Source organism: Anguilla rostrata, chromosome 1 (genome assembly GCF_018555375.3).
Source record: "Anguilla rostrata isolate EN2019 chromosome 1, ASM1855537v3, whole genome shotgun sequence".
Taxonomy (NCBI): domain Eukaryota; kingdom Metazoa; phylum Chordata; class Actinopteri; order Anguilliformes; family Anguillidae; genus Anguilla; species Anguilla rostrata.
Genome location: NC_057933.1, coordinates 39,638,391 through 39,658,174, shown reverse-complemented (window position 1 = coordinate 39,658,174; position 19,784 = coordinate 39,638,391). Strand labels below are relative to the sequence as shown.

General features: G+C 44.4%; 1 protein-coding gene and 1 long non-coding RNA gene across 10 annotated transcripts in view; one reads left to right on the top strand and one right to left on the bottom strand.

Annotated features, from left to right (window-relative positions):
- The window catches only part of arid4a (AT-rich interactive domain 4A), a 49,899-nt gene extending 37,823 nt beyond the window's left edge, over positions 1-12,076 (bottom strand). For 4 of the 7 annotated variants that reach the window (XM_064336453.1, XM_064336461.1, XM_064336469.1 and 1 more), the window contains exons 1-5: positions 11,860-11,892; positions 10,927-10,989; positions 9,723-9,833; positions 3,682-3,747; positions 2,310-2,400 (exon numbers count right to left, since the gene is read on the bottom strand). In XM_064336453.1, coding sequence (XP_064192523.1) covers positions 2,310-2,400; positions 3,682-3,747; positions 9,723-9,833; positions 10,927-10,989; positions 11,860-11,877 — 349 coding nt within the window. In that variant the 5' untranslated portion in view covers positions 11,878-11,892. Of the gene's footprint in view, positions 1-2,309; positions 2,401-3,681; positions 3,748-9,722; positions 9,834-10,926; positions 10,990-11,304; positions 11,432-11,859; positions 11,893-12,007 lie in introns of those variants that run through there. The other 3 variants (XM_064336485.1, XM_064336505.1, XM_064336496.1) reach the window with 3 other exon arrangements.
- A 418-nt stretch (positions 12,077-12,494) lies between these two features.
- LOC135255357 (uncharacterized) lies at positions 12,495-19,513 on the top strand. Of its 3 annotated transcripts, none has more exons than XR_010330157.1 (3): positions 12,495-12,590; positions 14,529-14,626; positions 16,936-19,513. It is a non-coding gene; the product is annotated as an uncharacterized LOC135255357 (long non-coding RNA). The 3 variants fall into 3 exon arrangements; XR_010330160.1 differs by having other exon boundaries at positions 12,503-12,590; positions 13,688-14,626; XR_010330161.1 differs by lacking the exon at positions 12,495-12,590 and adding an exon at positions 12,597-13,793.
- The last annotated feature ends 271 nt before the right edge of the window (positions 19,514-19,784 follow it).

Sequence of the window (19,784 nt, the reverse complement as noted above, 5' to 3'; positions counted from 1 at the left end):
CCACGACGCAGCCATCAGCTCTGCGGCTCTATGCTACCTTGCAGTATCAACATCTTCTACCTCCAAAACAGTCTGGTCCAAAAGCACCCACTCTGCTTCTCTCATACATGGCAGGCAGAAGCTGCGGGTTCAAATCCCAGGTGCGGAGTCTGACACCACTGTGCTACGCACTGACTCAGCACAACACTCAGCAGTATAAAACGATGAGATGCAGCATGCGAGCTGTGCACACTACCATTTAAAGGGACTTTCACACAACAACACAGTTAGTTTGTTATTGGATCCTCATTCTGATGAAAAGAGGCGAGAGTATCATTTCATCCCTCCCCTAAACAGGAATCACATGCTTTCCAGTTTAAGGAGATGATGATTTGCATTTGGAAAAATGACCCAAAATGCAAAGTAAGGAGAATGAAAACAAAAGCACATTTTGAACACTCCTTTTCATGTGTGCCCAGGACAGTGCTGAAATACCTCACATCAGTGTGCACCCAGCGTTGGGGCCAGAAAGCTGACCAAACAGCATGGAAACACAACATCCCTGAGTGCCATTTGATCCATCATTACGTTGAATGAAAAATATTCTATGTATTCCCATTTTTCCTTCTGATTTCTTGTGCCTGAAGTGATTCCGGAGGGAAAAATAAACAAAAAATAAACCCTACTATCACATGCACCAAAGCCCACTAGTTATATTTAAACTGGCATACCTGCATCAACAGGGATCACCAACCTTTGCTCTTAGTCTAGACGCAGATGTATTTGGGGAATATTTCATTTCCAACGCCAGACTGGAAAAATGAGTTTTCAGATAAACTTCTGGCTAAGAACACGGACATGGCCGCTGCAATTCTTGCTGGATGACATCGTTGGCATAGGATTACTAATTGAAATGGAGAGAACGCTTTTGTCCTGAAACATCCCTCTTATACATCTCAGAGAAAAAGGAAACAAAAGCACCGATGGGGCTGGAACCTGGAGCCACACAAAAGCTCAGTTCCTGCAGCACATGCTTCAGGCTGCAGCTCACACAAGTGTGCAGTGGACGAGCCAGTACTTTACACTTCGTGCTTCTGAAATCCACACACAAGCAAACCAAGCTTCTAACAACAGCAGATATTTAGAAATACATATTTTCGAGCCATGTCCATTTACATCATTATATTTGGTAAATATCTGACTAAATCAACTTGCAGGTATTTTCCCCACCTCAACACTTGTGGAAATAAGTATTTAAATTTCATCTTTATTCTTTTCCATTTAGCTTTTGCTGTAGTCCCACCTAACCTTTTGACAATCGACAAAATGCGCCGTCATTCCTCAAAAATGTTATTATGCTCCACAAAGCAAAAGCAACACAAAAACAGCTGTTTGTTTCAGCGCCCCGTCACTCATTTACAAATCCCGAGCGCGCTCAGAGTGGACTTTGGCTCTCAGCCGATGGCACACACACCTCGGGACGGAAGCAGGGCAAAGGAAAACAAAAGGAAGGCGTAAACAATGAGCCTCTTATGACATCACTGCCCAGCGGCCAATGAGCTCAGCAAGAGTGAGGAGGCAAGACCGGCGGGGCCTTGGCGTGAGGCGTATGCAGTCACTACTCTGTCCTGTGCGACTGGAGCCTCCTGAAGCTGCAGTCACACACGCATCTCAGAGAGCTCACCATCCATAAGCAGTGTGCACTCCATTAAAACAACGGGCCCTTCCTTCCCCTTAGGGAAGAGATTGCTCCCTTTAGGAGTGTCTCATGGCCATCTATTGGTGAAGGTACTGTTACCACTTTGGTGAAACTCATTTCGGTCAATAGTCAGGGCCAAAAAAAAGTAATGTATGACTGCACTAGAGCATATCATGGCTATGACTCTGACTGCAACGGACTGGTATCCATTTCCGACTGGTGACCCAGAGCCATATGGGCTCACCACTGTCTTTACTGCTGCTCTTCAGCTCGACCCACTAGCATCACCGGTGTTAGCGTTCTCACAAGCCAGTTATAATGCACTCGACACTAGGAGGTGAACACATGAGGATGGCCATGCTGTGATTACTGAAATCCATAGACAACCACAGGAAGCCAGAAGCAATATGGAGACTATTTTCTTTCAGGAGAAACCTCAGCTGTAGATCTGCAGACCAAGTCCAAGCCAATGGGGCAGAAGCCAGCTTGGGGTATGACATCATTAGCCTCAGGCAATCCAACGGAAGGGTTTTGTGGCGCTGTGCTGGCCCGGCACGGGTTGGTTCTCGTGCTGCCGGCCCGGTTCCGGCTGGGTTATGAGGGGAAAGCATGGCGGCGACTCGGCCCTTACCCACGGTGTACCAGCTGGCGTCGGTGAGCTTGCAGATGACCGCCTGGCTGAGGCCCCCCTCAGCGCTCTTCACCTCCACCGTGGAGCCCACCTGCAGGATGAGGGGAACACGGCGTCAGCCCAGCGTACGTAAGGCTGACCTAGAGACGCAGAGGCTGCTGGCTTTTGAGATTTTCATCCAATCAGCGGTCAATTTAAGGCCTTGGAAACAAGGTGTGCAGACTCTCACACCTTGAGAGTCTAGCCAAACAATGACTTAAATCATGCACTTAAGCAAACGAATACTTCATAAACCAGCAGACACAGAGGCCCTCCAGGATTTCACGTTGTTCTACGACAGGGCTGCCCAACCCTGTTCCTGATCAACCATCCTGTACGTTTTCATTTCAACCCTAATTTGGCATGCCTGATTATAATTAGCAGCTCAACAAGGTCTCAAGCTGTTGAATGGGGCATGCTTTGTTAGGGGTGGAGTATAAACCGACAGGAATAGGGTTGGGCACCCCTGAACTACGGTGTTAGGTCCAGCTAAAATTGTGAGCTGAAAGAAAGTTTCTGAGAAAACTACATAATGAGTGGTAAGCAACCTTGTTCCTAGAGATCTATCACCCTGTAGGTTCTTATTTCAACCATAATTTGCCACACCTGACTCAGCTCAATGCAGATCTCCAGCTGTTGAATGAGGTGTGTTGTTAGTGCAGGAGAGAAAACCTACAGGAACCTGTGTTGCTTGACACTTTGACAGATATATGTATTCACTACGCATGCGAGGAGCAGAGAGTTGAGCAGAGCACTCAGAAGCAGCGGCTCATCTGGAGACCGCTGTTCCCTTTCAGGGCTCCCTCACTGATGTGCTTTCTTATTGTACTTTGTATCATAATCTTGATGTTGTAGCTTGTCATGCCTCCTAGTTTGACTGAGCATAGGTTAGGTCAGAGTAACGTTTAATGTGTGAACTGGACTTAATGTGTTCACAGCTATGAAAAACTGTTACAAAATGAGTATTGTACCTAATTGTAACTCAGTGAGCTTTAATAATGCATACATCTAATGAGTGTGCTCAACTCAGCCTCACAAACATCTAAAGACAGTGTACTCAACTTAGTCTGCTTTACATAGCATCTAATGACACATCTTTGCTCCATTCAGTCAGCCTTCCATAGATCTATTAATAACTTTGCACATAACTGTCAGTCTTACGTGCTTCCAGTGTATAAACACCTAACCCTTCACTTGATCATTAAAATACTCCTGACAATGACTGTTCCATTTTCTAGAGAACAGGCGGCTCCACAGCCTGTAATGCATCCAGTGTCGTGATAAATTAGGATGGGCACGCTCGGTGAGGCCCGGCCTGTGAGATCCCACTCACCCTCAGCGGCCCTTTGACCTGGTCATCCTGCACCACCTGGGAGCTGCTGTCTCCCTTGTGCACCACCTACAGAGAGAGGGGGGGGGGTAAGGAGAGAGGAGGGGGGAGAGAGAGAGGGGGAGAGAGAGGGGGGAGAGAGAGGGGGGAGGAGGAGAGTGAGAGAGAGAGAGGGAGGAGAGAGGTGAGAGATGAGAGGAGAAGGGAGAGAGAAAGAGAGAAGGAGGAGAGAAGAGGAGAGAGAGAGAGAGGGAGAGAGAGTGAGAGAGAGAGAAGGGAGAGAGAGAGGGGGGAGAGAGAGTGAGAGAGAGAGGAGGGAGAGAGAGTGAGAGATAGAGAGGGGAGAGAGAATGAGAGATAGAAAGGGGGGGAGCGAGAGAGGGGGAGGTTCAGTGGAGGTGAATTAATCTGGTTGTGTAACAAATGCGCACAGAGCTTTGCAGCCCAGCCGCCAAAAGGCTTCTTAGTGAACTCACGTGTGCAGAGCTAAACATGGGAACTAGGAGGCGCCTGCCTGCTCGCCTGGTGTGATCCCTGATCCATTCAAGTACTGTGTAAATGCTTAGATAGAAATACATGCACACAAAACATAATAACCTCTCCAGACTGCATGTGTGGATCCTAATACTGTCACATTGGCAGTGAAGAGCGCTTTAAAAATCATCATACGGTGTTTGCCATCTCGGGTCTCCACGAACACACACACATAAAAGACATGTACTGCTGTCGTGTCACATCCGTAAGTGTGACTGCGTGTACCAGACAGACCGCCAGACCTACAGCCATGCGTCTGCCCCCGCTCCTGTCAAAGCCACGACACACGTGAACTCCGCTTCCTGCGGTGCCACTTGCTAATCGAAAGTGATGCAACGATCAGAGACGCCATGCAAGCCTGACTGTTCAGCAGAGCACATCAGTGTAACAGAGAAAGAAAAGGGAGAAAAGAGATGACAAGGCAACCACACTGCAATTTTTAAAATTAGAATTTTTCAAACTCGCTGTGCTTCCAAATAAGGCGAGATGTGCCTCAGAGGCAGGAGAGCAGCAGGGAGTCGGATAAGGAGGAACACACACCTTAAGTGAAAAGCAACCCCACCCCCCGAGCTAAGAGCAGAATAGCAGCCCACTGCTGACGCAACTCGATGTGCCAGAAAGCTCTGTGGGACTGAATGGGTTTGCCCACAAAAGAAAAGGCTCTCCACTGTACTACAGTCATGTGCTACCTACAACCCCACCTTTTCAGTAATGCTCTCCACTGTACTACAGTCATGTGCTACCTACAACCCCACCTTTTCAGTAATGCTCTCCACTGTACTACAGTCATGTGCTACCTACAACCCCACCTTTCCAGTAATGCTCTCCACTGTACTACAGTCATGTGCTACCTACAACCCCACCTTTTCAGTAATGCTCTCCACTGTACTACAGTCATGTGCTACCTACAACCCCACCTTTTCAGTAATGCTCTCCACTGTACTACAGTCATGTGCTACCTACAACCCCACCTTTTCAGTAATGCTCTCCACTGTACTACAGTCAGGTGCTACCTACAACCTCACCTTTTCAGTAATGCTCTCCACTGTACTACAGTCATGTGCTACCTACAACCCCACCTTTTCAGTAATGCTCTCCACTGTACTACAGTCAGGTGCTACCTACAACCCCACCTTTTCAGTAATGCTCTCCACTGTACTACAGTCAGGTGCTACCTACAACCCCACCTTTTCAGTAATGCTCTCCACAGTACTACAGTCAGGTGCTACCTACAACCCCACCTTTTCAGTAATGCTCTCTACTGCACTACAGTCATGTGCTACCTACAACCCCACCTTTTCAGTAATGCTCTCCACTGTACTACAGTCAGGTGCTACCTACAACCCCACCTTCTCAGTAATGCTCTCCACTGTACTACAGTCAGGTGCTACCCACAACCCCACCTTTTCAGTAATGCTCTCCACTGTACTACAGTCATGTGCTACCTACAACCCCACCTTCTCAGTAATGCTCTCCACTGTACTACAGTCAGGTGCTACCTACAACCCCACCTTTTCAGTAATGCTCTCCACTGTCCTACAGTCAGGTGCTACCTACAACCCCACCTTTTCAGTAATGCTCTCCACTGTACTACAGTCAGGTGCTACCTACAACCCCACCTTTTCAGTAATGCTCTCCATAGTACTACAGTCAGGTGCTACCCACAACCCCACCTTTTCAGTAATGCTCTCTACTGCACTACAGTCATGTGCTACCTACAACCCCACCTTTTCAGTAATGCTCTCCACTGTCCTACAGTCAGGTGCTACCTACAACCCCACCTTTTCAGTAATGCTCTCCACTGTACTAGTCATGTGCTACCTACAACCCCACCTTTTCAGTAATGCTCTCCACTGTACTAGTCATGTGCTACCTACAACCCCACCTTTTCAGTAATGCTCTCCACTGTACTACAGTCAGGTGCTACCTACAACCCCACCTTTTCAGTAATGCTCTCCACTGTACTACAGTCATGTGCTACCTACAACCCCACCTTTTCAGTAATGCTCTCCACTGTACTACAGTCATGTGCTACCTACAACCCCACCTTTTCAGTAATGCTCTCCACTGTACTACAGTCAGGTGCTACCTACAACCCCACCTTCTCAGTAATGCTCTCCACTGTACTACAGTCAGGTGCTACCCACAACCCCACCTTTTCAGTAATGCTCTCCACTGTACTAGTCAGGTGCTACCTACAACCCCACCTTTTCAGTAATGCTCTCCACTGTACTACAGTCAGGTGCTACCTACAACCCCACCTTTTCAGTAATGCTCTCCACTGTACTAGTCAGGTGCTACCTACAACCCCACCTTTTCAGTAATGCTCTCCACTGTACTACAGTCAGGTGCTACCTACAACCCCACCTTTTCAGTAATGCTCTCCACTGTACTAGTCATGTGCTACCTAAAACCCCAACTTTTCAGTAATGCTCTCCACTGTACTACAGTCATGTGCAACCTACAACCCCACCTTTTCAGTAATGCTCTCCACTGTACTACAGTCAGGTGCTACCTACAACCCCACCTTTTCAGTAATGCTCTCCACTGTACTACAGTCAGGTGCTACCTACAACCCCACCTTTTCAGTAATGCTCTCCACTGTACTACAGTCAGGTGCTACCTACAACCCCACCTTTTCAGTAATGCTCTCCACTGTACTACAGTCATGTGCTACCTACAACCCCACCTTTTCAGTAATGCTCTCCACTGTACTACAGTCAGGTGCTACCTACAACCCCACCTTTTCAGTAATGCTCTCCACTGTACTACAGTCAGGTGCTACCTACAACCCCACCTTTTCAGTAATGCTCTCCACTGTACTACAGTCATGTGCTACCCACAACCCCACCTTTTCAGTAATGCTCCTGTAGTGGTCATGCGCCAGACCAGAATGTGCGAGAAAACCACCCGTGGAAAGGCAGCCAAGGACCAGCAATCACAGACCATTGCAAACAATGGGCTCCACACACGCATGCACCCATTCTTTTGCTTTAGAAGTCTATGGGCTGATTAATGCCACTTCTGAGACTACTTGTTTTTCTCCAGACTTGGTGCAAGTGTCCCATCTCTTGAAAAGGAGCACTCTTACGCTTTGCATAAATGTCAGACTGAAGCAATCTTTTTACTGTGAGCTGGGTGTAGGGTCAAATTTAAACCTCCCAGTGCCAAGTCGAAAAAGCAGCGAGCCACAAACTGAAGCGAAGTGGAATTCCTCTTTAATGCGTGGTGGCAGTTCACCCAGCACGAGCGCACGATTCGCATAAGGGGTTGTGCAACTTTCTGAAGCAGTTAGCCACCCTGGCAGCAATTGCATGATGCTTCTTGCTCCCGGTAAGAACGACCGTTTGGGGGGGACATGTCCTTACATGAGCAGTGTCCCAGACAGGCGCGTATGCTCTTAAGGAAGAGGGCGGGGCTCTTCACCTGCAGGTGCGACTGTCACCTGAGACTGGACTGTGCGTGCAGAGAAAACAGCACAGTAACCGAATCCATGAATGCAGCGGACCGCGGGTCAGGCACATACATGTGCGTTTCAAAGAGAAGATAAAACAAGATAGACCTAAAAAGCATGCTCAGCGGTTTAAAACAATAAGGACAATACTTTATATAAATTGAATGTCAAAGCTTATGCTTTGCAACTGAAAACAAAAAAGAAAAAACAGTGAACAGGGATCAAACGCGCTCCATTTGAATGCTTTCTTCAAAACATTTTACGCTTTAGTTTACAGAAAAAAATTAATTCATTTAACAAAAATTAGAGACAGCTGAATAGATTTTCAGATATTTTAACAGAGGTGACAATTTGCACTGGCTGAAGACAACGTCTGTCTGGACAAACAATTGTTTCTGTAACTTTAATGCTGATATCCACGTGAACTTCATATAAGAATATAAAGTTTATAAGACTGGCTGCTATCAAACCATTTTGATTTCTGAACCTCCTTTTCTGACATCTGGGTATTTTTAGTGATTTCTAAGAATAGCTCCTCTGTTCACCGACTGAAATTTACTTCTCTCAGGCAAAAGAGAACACATCCAAATATCCCCTCAAGCAGCTGGCCCACGCACTGTCCCCTTATAAAACTGCCCAGGGTCCCAGTCCAATGACATAAGACCAGACAGAGAGCCAATCTCAACGACAACCTTCAAAACACTAGGTTCAGATTCAGGAGTTCACTTTATTTGTGCTATTCCAAAAGGAAGGTAAACACCAGAGCACCCTAGACCAGTGGTTCTCAAACTCGGCCCCGCGGACCCCTGTGCACGTTGGTTTTTGTTTCAACCACATCAGTAATCCCAGAAGTTTAACAAAAGTTTTTATTCTAGTTTCACTTACTTAAAAGCTTTTCCTGTTTTGAGCGATAATTTAAACTCTTAAGCCACATTACGTCAGAAATAGCTATGCAAGCCATGAAGAATAAAAGTCCCATATTCACATGGTGCTTGTCGTCCTACATAGCACATGATTACATAAAAAGAGACACATTTTTAACTGATTAAATTAAAGGCTGGGGTGAATAAATGGAATCCTAATTGGTCAAAGTGTGGACACATGGTCACATAAACAAACCAGCAGATGATGAAAAATACGAAGAAAATTATACCAAGCCAAAACCTGCATTGTAATAGTAAGTTTAAGAAGAAAAAGCAAATATGAAAGAATTTAAACACATGTGCTCAACTGCCTTAATTGAGCAAGAGATTGGCTGTAACAAAAACCAATATGCACAGGGGTCCCCCAGGACCAAGTCTGGGAACCGCTGCCTGGGACCAGCAACGGCAGTGAAGTTAGCCACAAAGGGGACATCTTGGGCAGTGTGTCCAGAAGCTCACAGTCTGGGAACTAATCTTATGTGGGATGTTAGCAAGAAGAGAACACTGATTATGGTTCTGCACCGACACTGCAGACCATCTCAGACAATGACGTGACAAAGGGGCCAAATTCAACTCGCTGCTCTGAGAGAACAGCATGCGATGGGCGAGTTTAGAGTACGAGACACAAACGGATCCGCTGTCACTTATAATGCAGACAGGCCAGAGCAGGGCCTTCTCTTCATTTTTTGTCAGAAGGGCCCCATTTTAAAGGCAAGTCTCCAGACACTAACATGTTTATTATGTTGTACAAACAAGCCGTCCCGGAAAGACTTCTGCAGCGAAGTGATGTGTCAACACGCTGATAAGTGCCTGACTTCGGCCGAACCGTTTTGCCTGCAAATTCTCCTCCATGTTAAATTTCAGGGCAATTTCCTCACGACAGCAGCGCTGCACAGAAAGAAGTGGTACTTAGCGCAGAAGCAAAATACTTTGTCAGTGTTTTCCAGCAGGCGTTGTCAAATTGGAATTTAAAGAAAGAGCAGCAAGTTTCGCCGCTGCTGTCAGTAGAAGCTATAAAAGCAGTTGCTTGCGAATGCAAGGTGCAAGGCTCTCCACGGGCGGGCCTTGCTTGTGACGCCCTGCAGGTGGCGCTGGCTGCGTGGCGTGGGCCTCGGCCTGGCTGACGCTCTTACCTTAACCTTCACCATCCTCTTGACGGTCTTGATCTTGGCCTCGCAGAAGGCCCCGCGGTACTTGGCGCTCACATCGGTCCCCACTGTCAGGTAGGCAGGCTCGTCTGCTGCCTGAGAGAGAGAGAGAGAGGCGTCAGAAAGCAGGCCTTCCTCTCGGGCAGCAGTGTCAGCGGGTCACTGCTGATCCACTGGACACGTGCACCTGGTCAAGAGGTCGGGAGGGGGAGGGGGGGGGGGGGTGTCTGCTGCCAAAACTTTCAGTTTTATGGCACAGGACATACGCGCACAATAATTGGTCTAACTTACTGTTTTAGTCACACGCTTTCCATTGTGACATATTTGAATTCTGACAACCAAGACATGCCTTCAGATCATCTGACAGTTCAGAATTAATAATCATCATAGTACCTCATATGTTATTTAGTGCCTGTGTAATATTAACATCAAGCATTGAGCAAAATTAGAATAAAAGCAGAGTTCTACCCATGAGATAAAACAGCCCTTTCACAACTCTGGGGAACACATCAAGTAAAACTTGATTTAAGGCTGACTAGGATGGCAATCAGCTGCTGCCAGCTGCTTAGTATCCACATGGCCCATGGGAAACTGGGCCCATGTGTGAAAACACTCACCAAACTGGGACACGACAGACATGTAGACCTGCCTTTCAAAAACATTAATTTTACTATCTTCCCTTCATTCTGTTACAAAAACTACTTGTGACAGATGTGCATTGCGTCCACACACACCTTGTACCACTGTTAAATAACTATCCTAATGATGATCTGACAAATAAAATGAATTGCTTGAAATGTAACAGCAACCACATGTAGACGCGGCCCCAGAATTGAGGGACCACGCTAAAAAATAATAATAATAATAATTGGTCATCGTATTAAAATCCGTGTGATTCAATTTAATACGTGAGACTCAATAATTAGATGCAAGTCGAACACACATTTAACATGCTAACGTTATGTCTCTTGTCCTTGGCGAGATAACCGATCATACTGAATTGAGAGATGGCAGGCAATAGTCTGTCAACTAACTATTCAACTAAGAAGCAACGACACACGCACGGTTACTAACTAGTACCTTGTTGACTGGATAGTTAGCTACCTATTCAGCAAAAAAGCGATTCGTGCACATGCACTCACGCGAAGGCGTCGGCTGTATTTTCAGGAGAAAGAGTAAAATGACTTACCTTCATTGTAAAGGCTATTTGAGGGATTCCAGCTCGATTGGTTTTAATCACTGAAAAAGAAAACTGGGTGTTGGGGAAAATAGCGAAATAAGTCAGTTTTCAGCAATGTAAACATAAGGGCTCGATCAAAATAGCTTTTGAGAATGCACGTTAGCTCGCTACTTAGCTACTTCTAACGCATTCTTTTCAAGCTCGATGCAACTCTACTCCCTCCCCCCCCCTCCTCCGACACCACTCTCCGCAGATTAACAAAAATGTGTAGCTAATCCTACTCTATTTCTTCACGTTTGTCCTTCGTTATCTACTTAGAACGCCGTTTTACATCGCAAACAAGAAGTTCGTGCTCTCACGTATCTAAATACGAAGACGTTTCACAACCTAGAGAGAACAGTTGAGTGCTCCTTCCCGCTTTGCTCCCCAATTCTGACTGTGTCACGTCGCCATCATTGCTCTACGTGCTGCACCATGTCAGTAGCTAGCTAGCAACACAACCTACTCAGCACAGTATGTACTGGAAGTAAAGGAGGTGTGCCACACATTTTCTAAAGCTCAAAAGTTTCAACCTAGGTACCAGATAGTAGCAAGCAATGTGGAGGTCTTCATAAGAAATGTAAGTAAGCTAGCCAGCAAGCTCGGGACAAAAAGTATAACGAATAGGCTAAATATAGCTAACGTTAGCGAACTAGCCGAAACAGTTTTTCATTAGCCTAGCTAGCTATGGCGATTTAAAGCGCCTATCTTGCTTGTCGCCAACAAAATTTTGTATAGGATAGCTCATTCCCCGATTTAAAATCAAAACACAAAGAAAGCCTGCGACCAATATACATAGTTAAGTAGGTAAACAAATGCGACGATTTATTTATTTATCAATCTACAAAAGGCGCATTTCACCGCAAAAACAAGCCGACTGGTCTCTGCCATTCAATTCCTCACCCATCTTTCCCATTCCATTAAAAAACACGAAAATGCATTTATCCCCATCTAATAGTTCATCAGGTGAAAGTGCACCCCTACATCGAGACATTTTAGTGCCTAAAGTTCATGTTTGCCTAATTTATGAAATATTAAAACCCATACTTACATACACCTCTGTGACTCTTCTCCACTTGCCAGGATTGCAAGCAATAAACGAAATAACAAGCTGTTGAGCCGAGGCACTGTTCCTCGAAACCCGATTGGCTGGAACAACAGTAGTGGTGGAATGTGAGTATTCGGATTGGCTGTGTATAACTCAGAATACGATAGGATATGATAATTTTCCAGATATTATTGGTGGATATGAAAGCGGCGCTCTGAACGTAAACATTTCATTGGATATTTCTTTATAGACGCCTGTATAACGAAGGCATTCTATCTCCGAAATACTATTGGTTTTACTCCATCCGGTGTTTTGCTTTCCGTCCTAGTTATTGGCTGAAAACATTCAGAAATTGCCCTCCTTTATTAGCCATTGGCTCCACGGTTGAAACGGAACTGAATACCCAGGGTTTCGATCCGAGGTACGAAAGTGCGAATGCGCGAATGCATAAGAGAAGGAAAATAATCACCCCCCATTCAATTCTGCGCATGTCTTAGGCAGTCTCCCCTTGCGCCATTTTGTTTTTACTGTGATTATTTTCCATTTCGGGCAAGATGCGGAGAGAGTAGAGGGCGGATCACGTAAGGTGGGATTTCTTATTTTAATGTCACTATCTGCGGATCAGTGTACGGTTTATGGAAGTATCCAGAATCGGCATTAAAAATATGCACATGTGTAAACTGTCGGATAATTCGCTTTGAAAATTACATTCTTTCTGAAAAGGTCAAATGAAGGCTGTTTGAAAAAGCTATGGCGTCTTTTATATTTCTCTAGAACGTCAGAACTGGCTAGCTACTTACGTAACCGGAAACAGGTGGGAGACCTGTAAAAAGTAAACAGTCAGCTGCCTTGTTTAGAATGGTATAGTGAGTTTGCTCGCATTTGTAATGGCCAACTGGCTAGATGGTAAAGTTGACATAATTTTTCCCGACCGTGAAGAATGCCTTACTTATTTACATTCTGAACAGATTTGGCTCCTGAGTAAATCTTTCGCTTTTCCCGTCGCAGCATTTTCTACACAAGTAATATTGGAAGCGCTGTCCTAAAATTTCTTCTTACCATGAAGAGTGCCTGACACGCAAGCGTAGAGATGTATTAACACGGCGACACAATTACATCGAGAAATACCATCTTTGGGAAAATAACGGTATTTTCTGTAACTGCAAAAACAAAGCCATGAAGTCAAAGGAATTGCCCATAGAACTTCGAGACAGAATTGTGTATAAATAATTATTTGTTATAAATTATAATACTGAATGTTATAATATGAAAAGTTGTTGATTTTCGGCTGCTTTAATCCCATTTCCTCACAGTTCTTTGGTGATGTCAGAGGAACCAAGGTTGGCTTTAAGGGGAAATCATCCCCAGGGAAATTATTTATTTAAATGTACTGAAATAATTAGTTAATTGGCCTAATAAGGATTGTTTTGCATTTGACCAGCTAAGACCTTTTGTGTCATATCTACTTTCTCTTGTTTTAAATTCTGGCACCAGTTAGCTATATTATGCTGGGCAATGATTGGAATGCTGACTGCATTCAGATTCATAAATATTCTCCAGCCAGAGGAAAACCTGTTAGCCTGATTTGCTCCAGGTGTAACCACGTCCATTCAAAACTGAAAGTACACTGACTTCAAAATATGTCAAACCAGTAATGAGGTACCTTTGCGTTATTTGTCACAGGTCACAGTACTGACCCATTCTACATCCTGGCATTAATGGACCTGCATCAGCAATGAGTGAAATGGAGGGCCGTTTCCACTGGGGAAAGAGGCTGAATGATTTTTAAGTTAATAAATTCAATGTCTTTTAGCGAGGGTGGGATTTTATCAGTTTTACCACATGTTCTGTTGTTGTTTGTAAGAGTTAGAATGTTCATTCTAGCTACATGAAAGTAAGGCATAGTAAGCTGTCTCTAGTCCCTCACTCTGAATGGTTCTTGCTACAATTAAGAAAAAACAAAAGGTACTTGCACTCCAAAATAAAAATAACACATTTCAAGGTTTTACATGTCCACTTTTGGCACCTGCACTTTGTATTGTCCTGTGAAATTTAGCATGTTTTACTCTGCTTTTTTTGGGATTTTATTTATCTTATTTTGGAGTGCAAATGCCTGTTCCTTTTTAATAATTAATTTGACATGTGTGTGCTAATTCAGCACTTCCCACAAAGGAGCTGACTCCATACCTGCCTTTTCTGTACCCTGAGGCAAGCATCGTCGCACACAGTACTACTTGGTCACAGTTTGTGGAGTACCAGTCTTGTTGTGGTTATGGGATCATGGGTCCTAAAATATAAATGCTTGTGACTTTAGGATTACAAGCCCAGAGCCCATATTCATAAAGCTTCTCTGCATAGGAGTGCTGATCCTGGATCAGTTTAGTCTTTCATGGGAAAATGGATAGGTTAGGATATCAACCTGGCAAATCCGATCCTAATTCGGTGCTCCTTTTCCAAGCTGGCTTTATGAATGCAGGCCCTGGTGTGTGACTTCTCTGCCACGCTGTCCTTTTATGTTTTGTAGATGGCTGACAGTGGCTGACCAGTGGACTGGGCGCAGTGCGATTATGCTGTCGCATGGCAGGCACATCCATCCAGGGATGCTGGCACGGTTTGCTGAATGTATTGTCTGTTTATGCTTTGGTGGATTTAATTCAGTAAGTCAGGTTAAGTGTCATGCTCATGGGTGCAATGGCAGTGCTCCACCCAATAACGAAATCCTGCATTGCAACCGGAATACAGGCTTTCTTATCCAGGTGTCAGGGATGTAGTGTTAGAGTGGATGTCAGGGTCACAAGTAGATACATGCAAGCACATTGTATGTTATGCATATGTTTACAGTCAGCATAACACTGACCATATGTTCAAAGCTTTCCTGACTTTGTTGCCCTTTCACCTTGTTTTAAATGCAGCCTAAGCATACAGTTTTCAGAAAGGAAGCTGACAGACAAATAGGGGCTAGGCACATGAGGTAGGCCTAATATTCACTGAACTGCATGTCCCTGGACAAACATAAGCTGTGGCTACCTATATGGATGTTTAAAACTCCACACAATACAAAACCGCAGGTGATTTTCTGGAGCACCATCACAAAAGTTATTTTGGATTAAAATAGGGGGGACATAATACATTTTTAAAGATTGTTTTTTCTTGTATTAGTGTTCATTAAGGAACGAGATGAAGATTAATTATAATTTATAAATGATGGAAATGATGATGTTTCATTTTGATATGTGATATGATTTGTGTAGCCAGAGGTCTGAAGTGGTATGTCTGTTCTGGCACTGCAAGTTAGCTCACTTCTGATTGATATGCTCTCTGTGATCACTGTGGTGAGACTAACTGTGATCTTGTGACTGACTAGCTGCTGTTAAGAGCTGCCAGTACTGTTGAACATTGACTGTGAATGCAAGTACACCTGTTATATCGGCTGGTCTGAGTGCCATTTGCAGTTCACAATCTTTAATAACAATCTTTAATCACTTCGTTCAACAGAGCCTGGCCGATGCCTTGACATTCTAGGCATAAACGAAGGACGCAACCTTGCCAGGATAGTTGTATTTTCCCAACCAATCAGAGTGTTTTGGCCAGACGTGGTCTGAAACGTGCACCGGAAAACATTACCGGAGGCAAACTTTTCCACAGACCTGCTCAGTTCGCCACTATTTGGGGAAAATGATTGTATTGATTGTAACGGGCAAACAATCAAAACCATTGCTTCTTCTGGCCATTTTTCTGGGTATTTATTTGATAGCAGACTGCATACCGTAGACCACGCTTGAAAAATTAAAATTAAAACTTTTGCCAAATCCTGTAGGCAAGCAAGCATCTTTGTTCAATAACAGCGAATCCAAACATACGTGCTGAAGGTCCTTCAACGACGTCACACAATGTATTTGGCAAGTCTGTGATATAACAGAATTAAAATCTTCTTCGAATTTGTCCATAATTCTGTTTTTAGCAGATAATTTGGGTTAGCTCGATAGCTTTGTCCGTTTCGCTGGCGTGTTTTAGTCGGGACTTAGATTGCAGCACACACGGAACAGAGGGAGTGTCAAGGAGGGGGAGGGAGAACCGGCACACTGAGACAGACAGTTTGATTAACCAAGAGGGAAGCTGCCGCTGGCTCCCAGCGGCAGAGGCTCCTCCCTTTTGCCCCAGAAAGTACATGCGTTCGTCCAGACTAGTCAATTTGACTTGACAAGGATGGTTAATGAGAGGACATTAGAGCCTTTTGTACTCACATAGTTTTGCATTTATTAAGCATCACGAGTGCTCATCATAACTAAAAAATTATAATGTGGTGTGCCCCGCAGTCCAAATCAAATCCTGACTTTGTGGCCACCATCATTGTGCTAGTGGCGAGAGTGACCAGGAGCCTGAAGGGGTGGCACATAATCTGTATGAGACTGTGCAGGGAGGGGGGGTTTCGGTCCACACTAGCTCCTCTGGTCAAACTGTCACCTGGAACAGCTGGTGAGGGGACTGCAGAGCGAGACTGAACCAGGGCAGAGTGGAAAGAAGCGTGTCAGCTGGACATGCGCGTTTGACCGGACATGTACCTGTGCACGGCCTTCCAAACCGCAGAAGTATACAGATGTTTTTTGGCCTCAGTTTTGCACCTCTCAATTTGGGGAGTCAATAAACCAGGGCATAAAAAAAGTTGTGCCTTTTGTCAGTCAGAAACAGACGGCATTAGTTGTATTTTTTTTTTAAACTTTTGCTGAGCACTGTGATAAAGATTGTTACTGCCTTACCCAAAGTATAAAGCATTTGGTAAGGGTATGTTTTCTATGTAGTATGGATGGTGATTATGCAGTGGTATGGAGTATATTTGGTTAAATGAATTTATTATGTGCAGTTGCTTTCGGCACTTTAAACATACGTTTTGAGTTATGTTGAGTGTGTCTTTCTGCTGTTGTATTTTTCAGTTGGACTGAGCAACAAAGGACTGATGGAAGCCTCACATCTGAGGTAACAGCAGCGTGCTGCCACTCTGTGAGTGAATCTGACCCAAGTCTGTGGTTAAGCTAAAGCTAAATGAAGACAGGCATCTATGTCTCAGTAGATGCTTACAAAAACAGGAGGAGAAAGGACCATTAACATTAAAATCAAATACTTGCTAAAATCTGCCTGCAGGACCACCATTTTTCACATTGCAGCCTTTTTAATCTGATCCACCTCCAGCGTTTTTAGTGAAATGCACTAGAACACATGGGTATACTGTGTGTCATTATCCAAGTCAATGTAACTGTTTTGTTTTTGCCAAAGGAGCATATTGGCCAGTTTTTAGTGAAGTTACTGAAGGATGATGACGTTCAGCCTGCATGGGTTTTTACCAGTGATCTTTATTCCTGGTCCTGGAGAGCTGCAGGTTCTGCAGCTTTTTGTTTTCACCATAATATCAGCAGCCAATTCAAACCCAAGTTAACTGTGTAATTGACTGCTTTAATTGATCAACTAAGTGCCAAGTGACAACAGAAACCAGCAGACCCCGTGGCTCTCCAGGGCCAGGAATGATGACAACAGTTTTTTATTGTAATGTAGTGTCGTGATTTATTTGCGTTAGACCAGGGCAATGTCTGAATCGGCACACTCGCATACTATTGTATACAACTTGTATACTCAATGTCGGCAAGTTCACTTGGACATGGCCCAGGGCTCCCCGGCCCTGATCCTGTAGATCTACCTTACTTTAGGATTTTACTCCTGGCCTAAGGAAGCACACTTCATTCAACAGCTAGAGACCTCATTTAGCTGCTTATTAGACTCGGGTGTGCCAAATTAGGGGTGAAATGAAAACCTACAGGAAGGCAGATCTCCAGGAAGAGGGTTGGGGAGCCCTGCTTTGGACTGCTTATGACAGGTTCTGCATTCCTGCATGTTCTAGTTAACAGTTCTGGTGTGGGTGTTGAACAGGGGGACAGTTCAAGGGAGGAATGCTCATTTAACAATGACAGAGACTATTTCATTTAAAGTACGTGGAGTCTCATGTCTTGCCAGTACTGAGAGAGAATCTTTAAGTCTCTGCTTTGAATACGTATACGTACATGTACCAATGGAAGTTAACTTTGGTTTGACTGAAAATGTGAAAATGTAGTGTAAACTGCCATTTATACAAATCCTGCACAGGGGCTAAAGATTCTCTATCAAAACTGGCAAGATGTCGGACTATGTACTTTAAAATGGAAAATTCTTATCAGGAAGCATGGGGGTTGAAAGTAGAAAAGTCTGTTTAGTTTCCATTAATGTGCCAGGGCTAGTCCTGGGACTGGAATGTTGTCTTTGTCACCTTTAAAAAATAAGCTCATGGCAATTGAATGGCAACAGAGAAATCTTTGGGCAAACTGAAAAACATTTATTTCAAAATCCATTATTTCTGTTGGTTTCTGTGTTAACTAACAATAAATGTGGTTAAAGGCCATAGAAATGTCCTCCTTGTTGTCATCTGCCAATGAGATGAAGCAGAATAGGGTTACAGTACCAAATGCAATGAGGTTTCCTCTGTCATTCTGACTACAGTTTCCAATACTGAGAAAACACTACAGAGAAACAGGATTACACTGGTGTTGGGTCTTTTACACATTAAAGAGCACAGATAGATCATTGTATGAAAGATGCCTCTTATTTACTACAACAATTATAAATTTATTCTTAAACTAACAGGCATGCATACATAATATTTGCCAGGCTGCAAAAACATTATCCAGGGCATTTACAAGAAATATGCCATTTAAGGAGGTGTGTGAAAATGTTTGATGTGCAGTGCATTGACAGGGTCTTGTGTGGTCCTACGCTGGTGTCTGGCTCTGCTGCTCCTGCAGTACAAGGTTCGAGTCCTTGCAGTGTAATACACTTGGACAAGACTACTCCTGCACTGGCATTTTACGCACCCTCTGTGACCCAGAGGACATGAACTCACTGTCTGTTCATTCTAATTCATCCAAATTAGTATCAGATTTTAACAAAAAATACAGGGGTATTGAAGCTTAGATCATACTCACTATACTTGTGGCAAAACCTGTAAGTGCAGCTTCGCCTGCTTGTCACTGGGGTGTTTGACTGGGATGATTAGAAGAAGCACACACCAGTCCACCTTTGTTTTCTAATGAAATCAACAGAAAGTTCTGTTGATTGCTCTTTCAGACCTTAAGCCCAAGTGCAATTCAGTTGCTGAGACAAAAAATATTGTTACAAGCAAAATATACACATTTAATTCAGAATTAATTGCACTACATTAATACTTAGGCCATTGAGACATCAGAGGCCCTTCAAATAATTCTAAAATTGTTTTCCAAGAAATGGAAAAACCTCCATTGACCACAACAATGAGCCAGGGAATTAGCATGTCCCCTAGTCCAGGCACAAGCTGTTCAAAATGGTTATTTAGGACCAGTTAATGTTTCACTTCAGTGAAATTAAAACAGCGGTGTACGAGAGGAAACCCATACTATACGCGTATCAGCTGGTGGCAGTGCCAGCGGGGAGGGAGGGGTTTCAGACGGTGTGTCTGTGTCTCATTTGCATTAGCAGTGACCTCTGGTCAGCCTGTGGAGGCTGCTTGTGAAGCCTCCTCCTCGGACTCCATGGCTGTGTGAGCGTAACTTCCGGAGCATTGCTGAGTGTAAAGCAAGCAGCGGATGGAGGTCATGCGTTTCAGGTGAGAGGCTCTCTGCAACTACCAGAGAAGGGCGCAGCAGTGAGCACACGCACATGCAAACTGGGCTTCCCAAACCGGAGAGGAAATAGGGCCCAAATGAAAATAAATTAACCAATATAA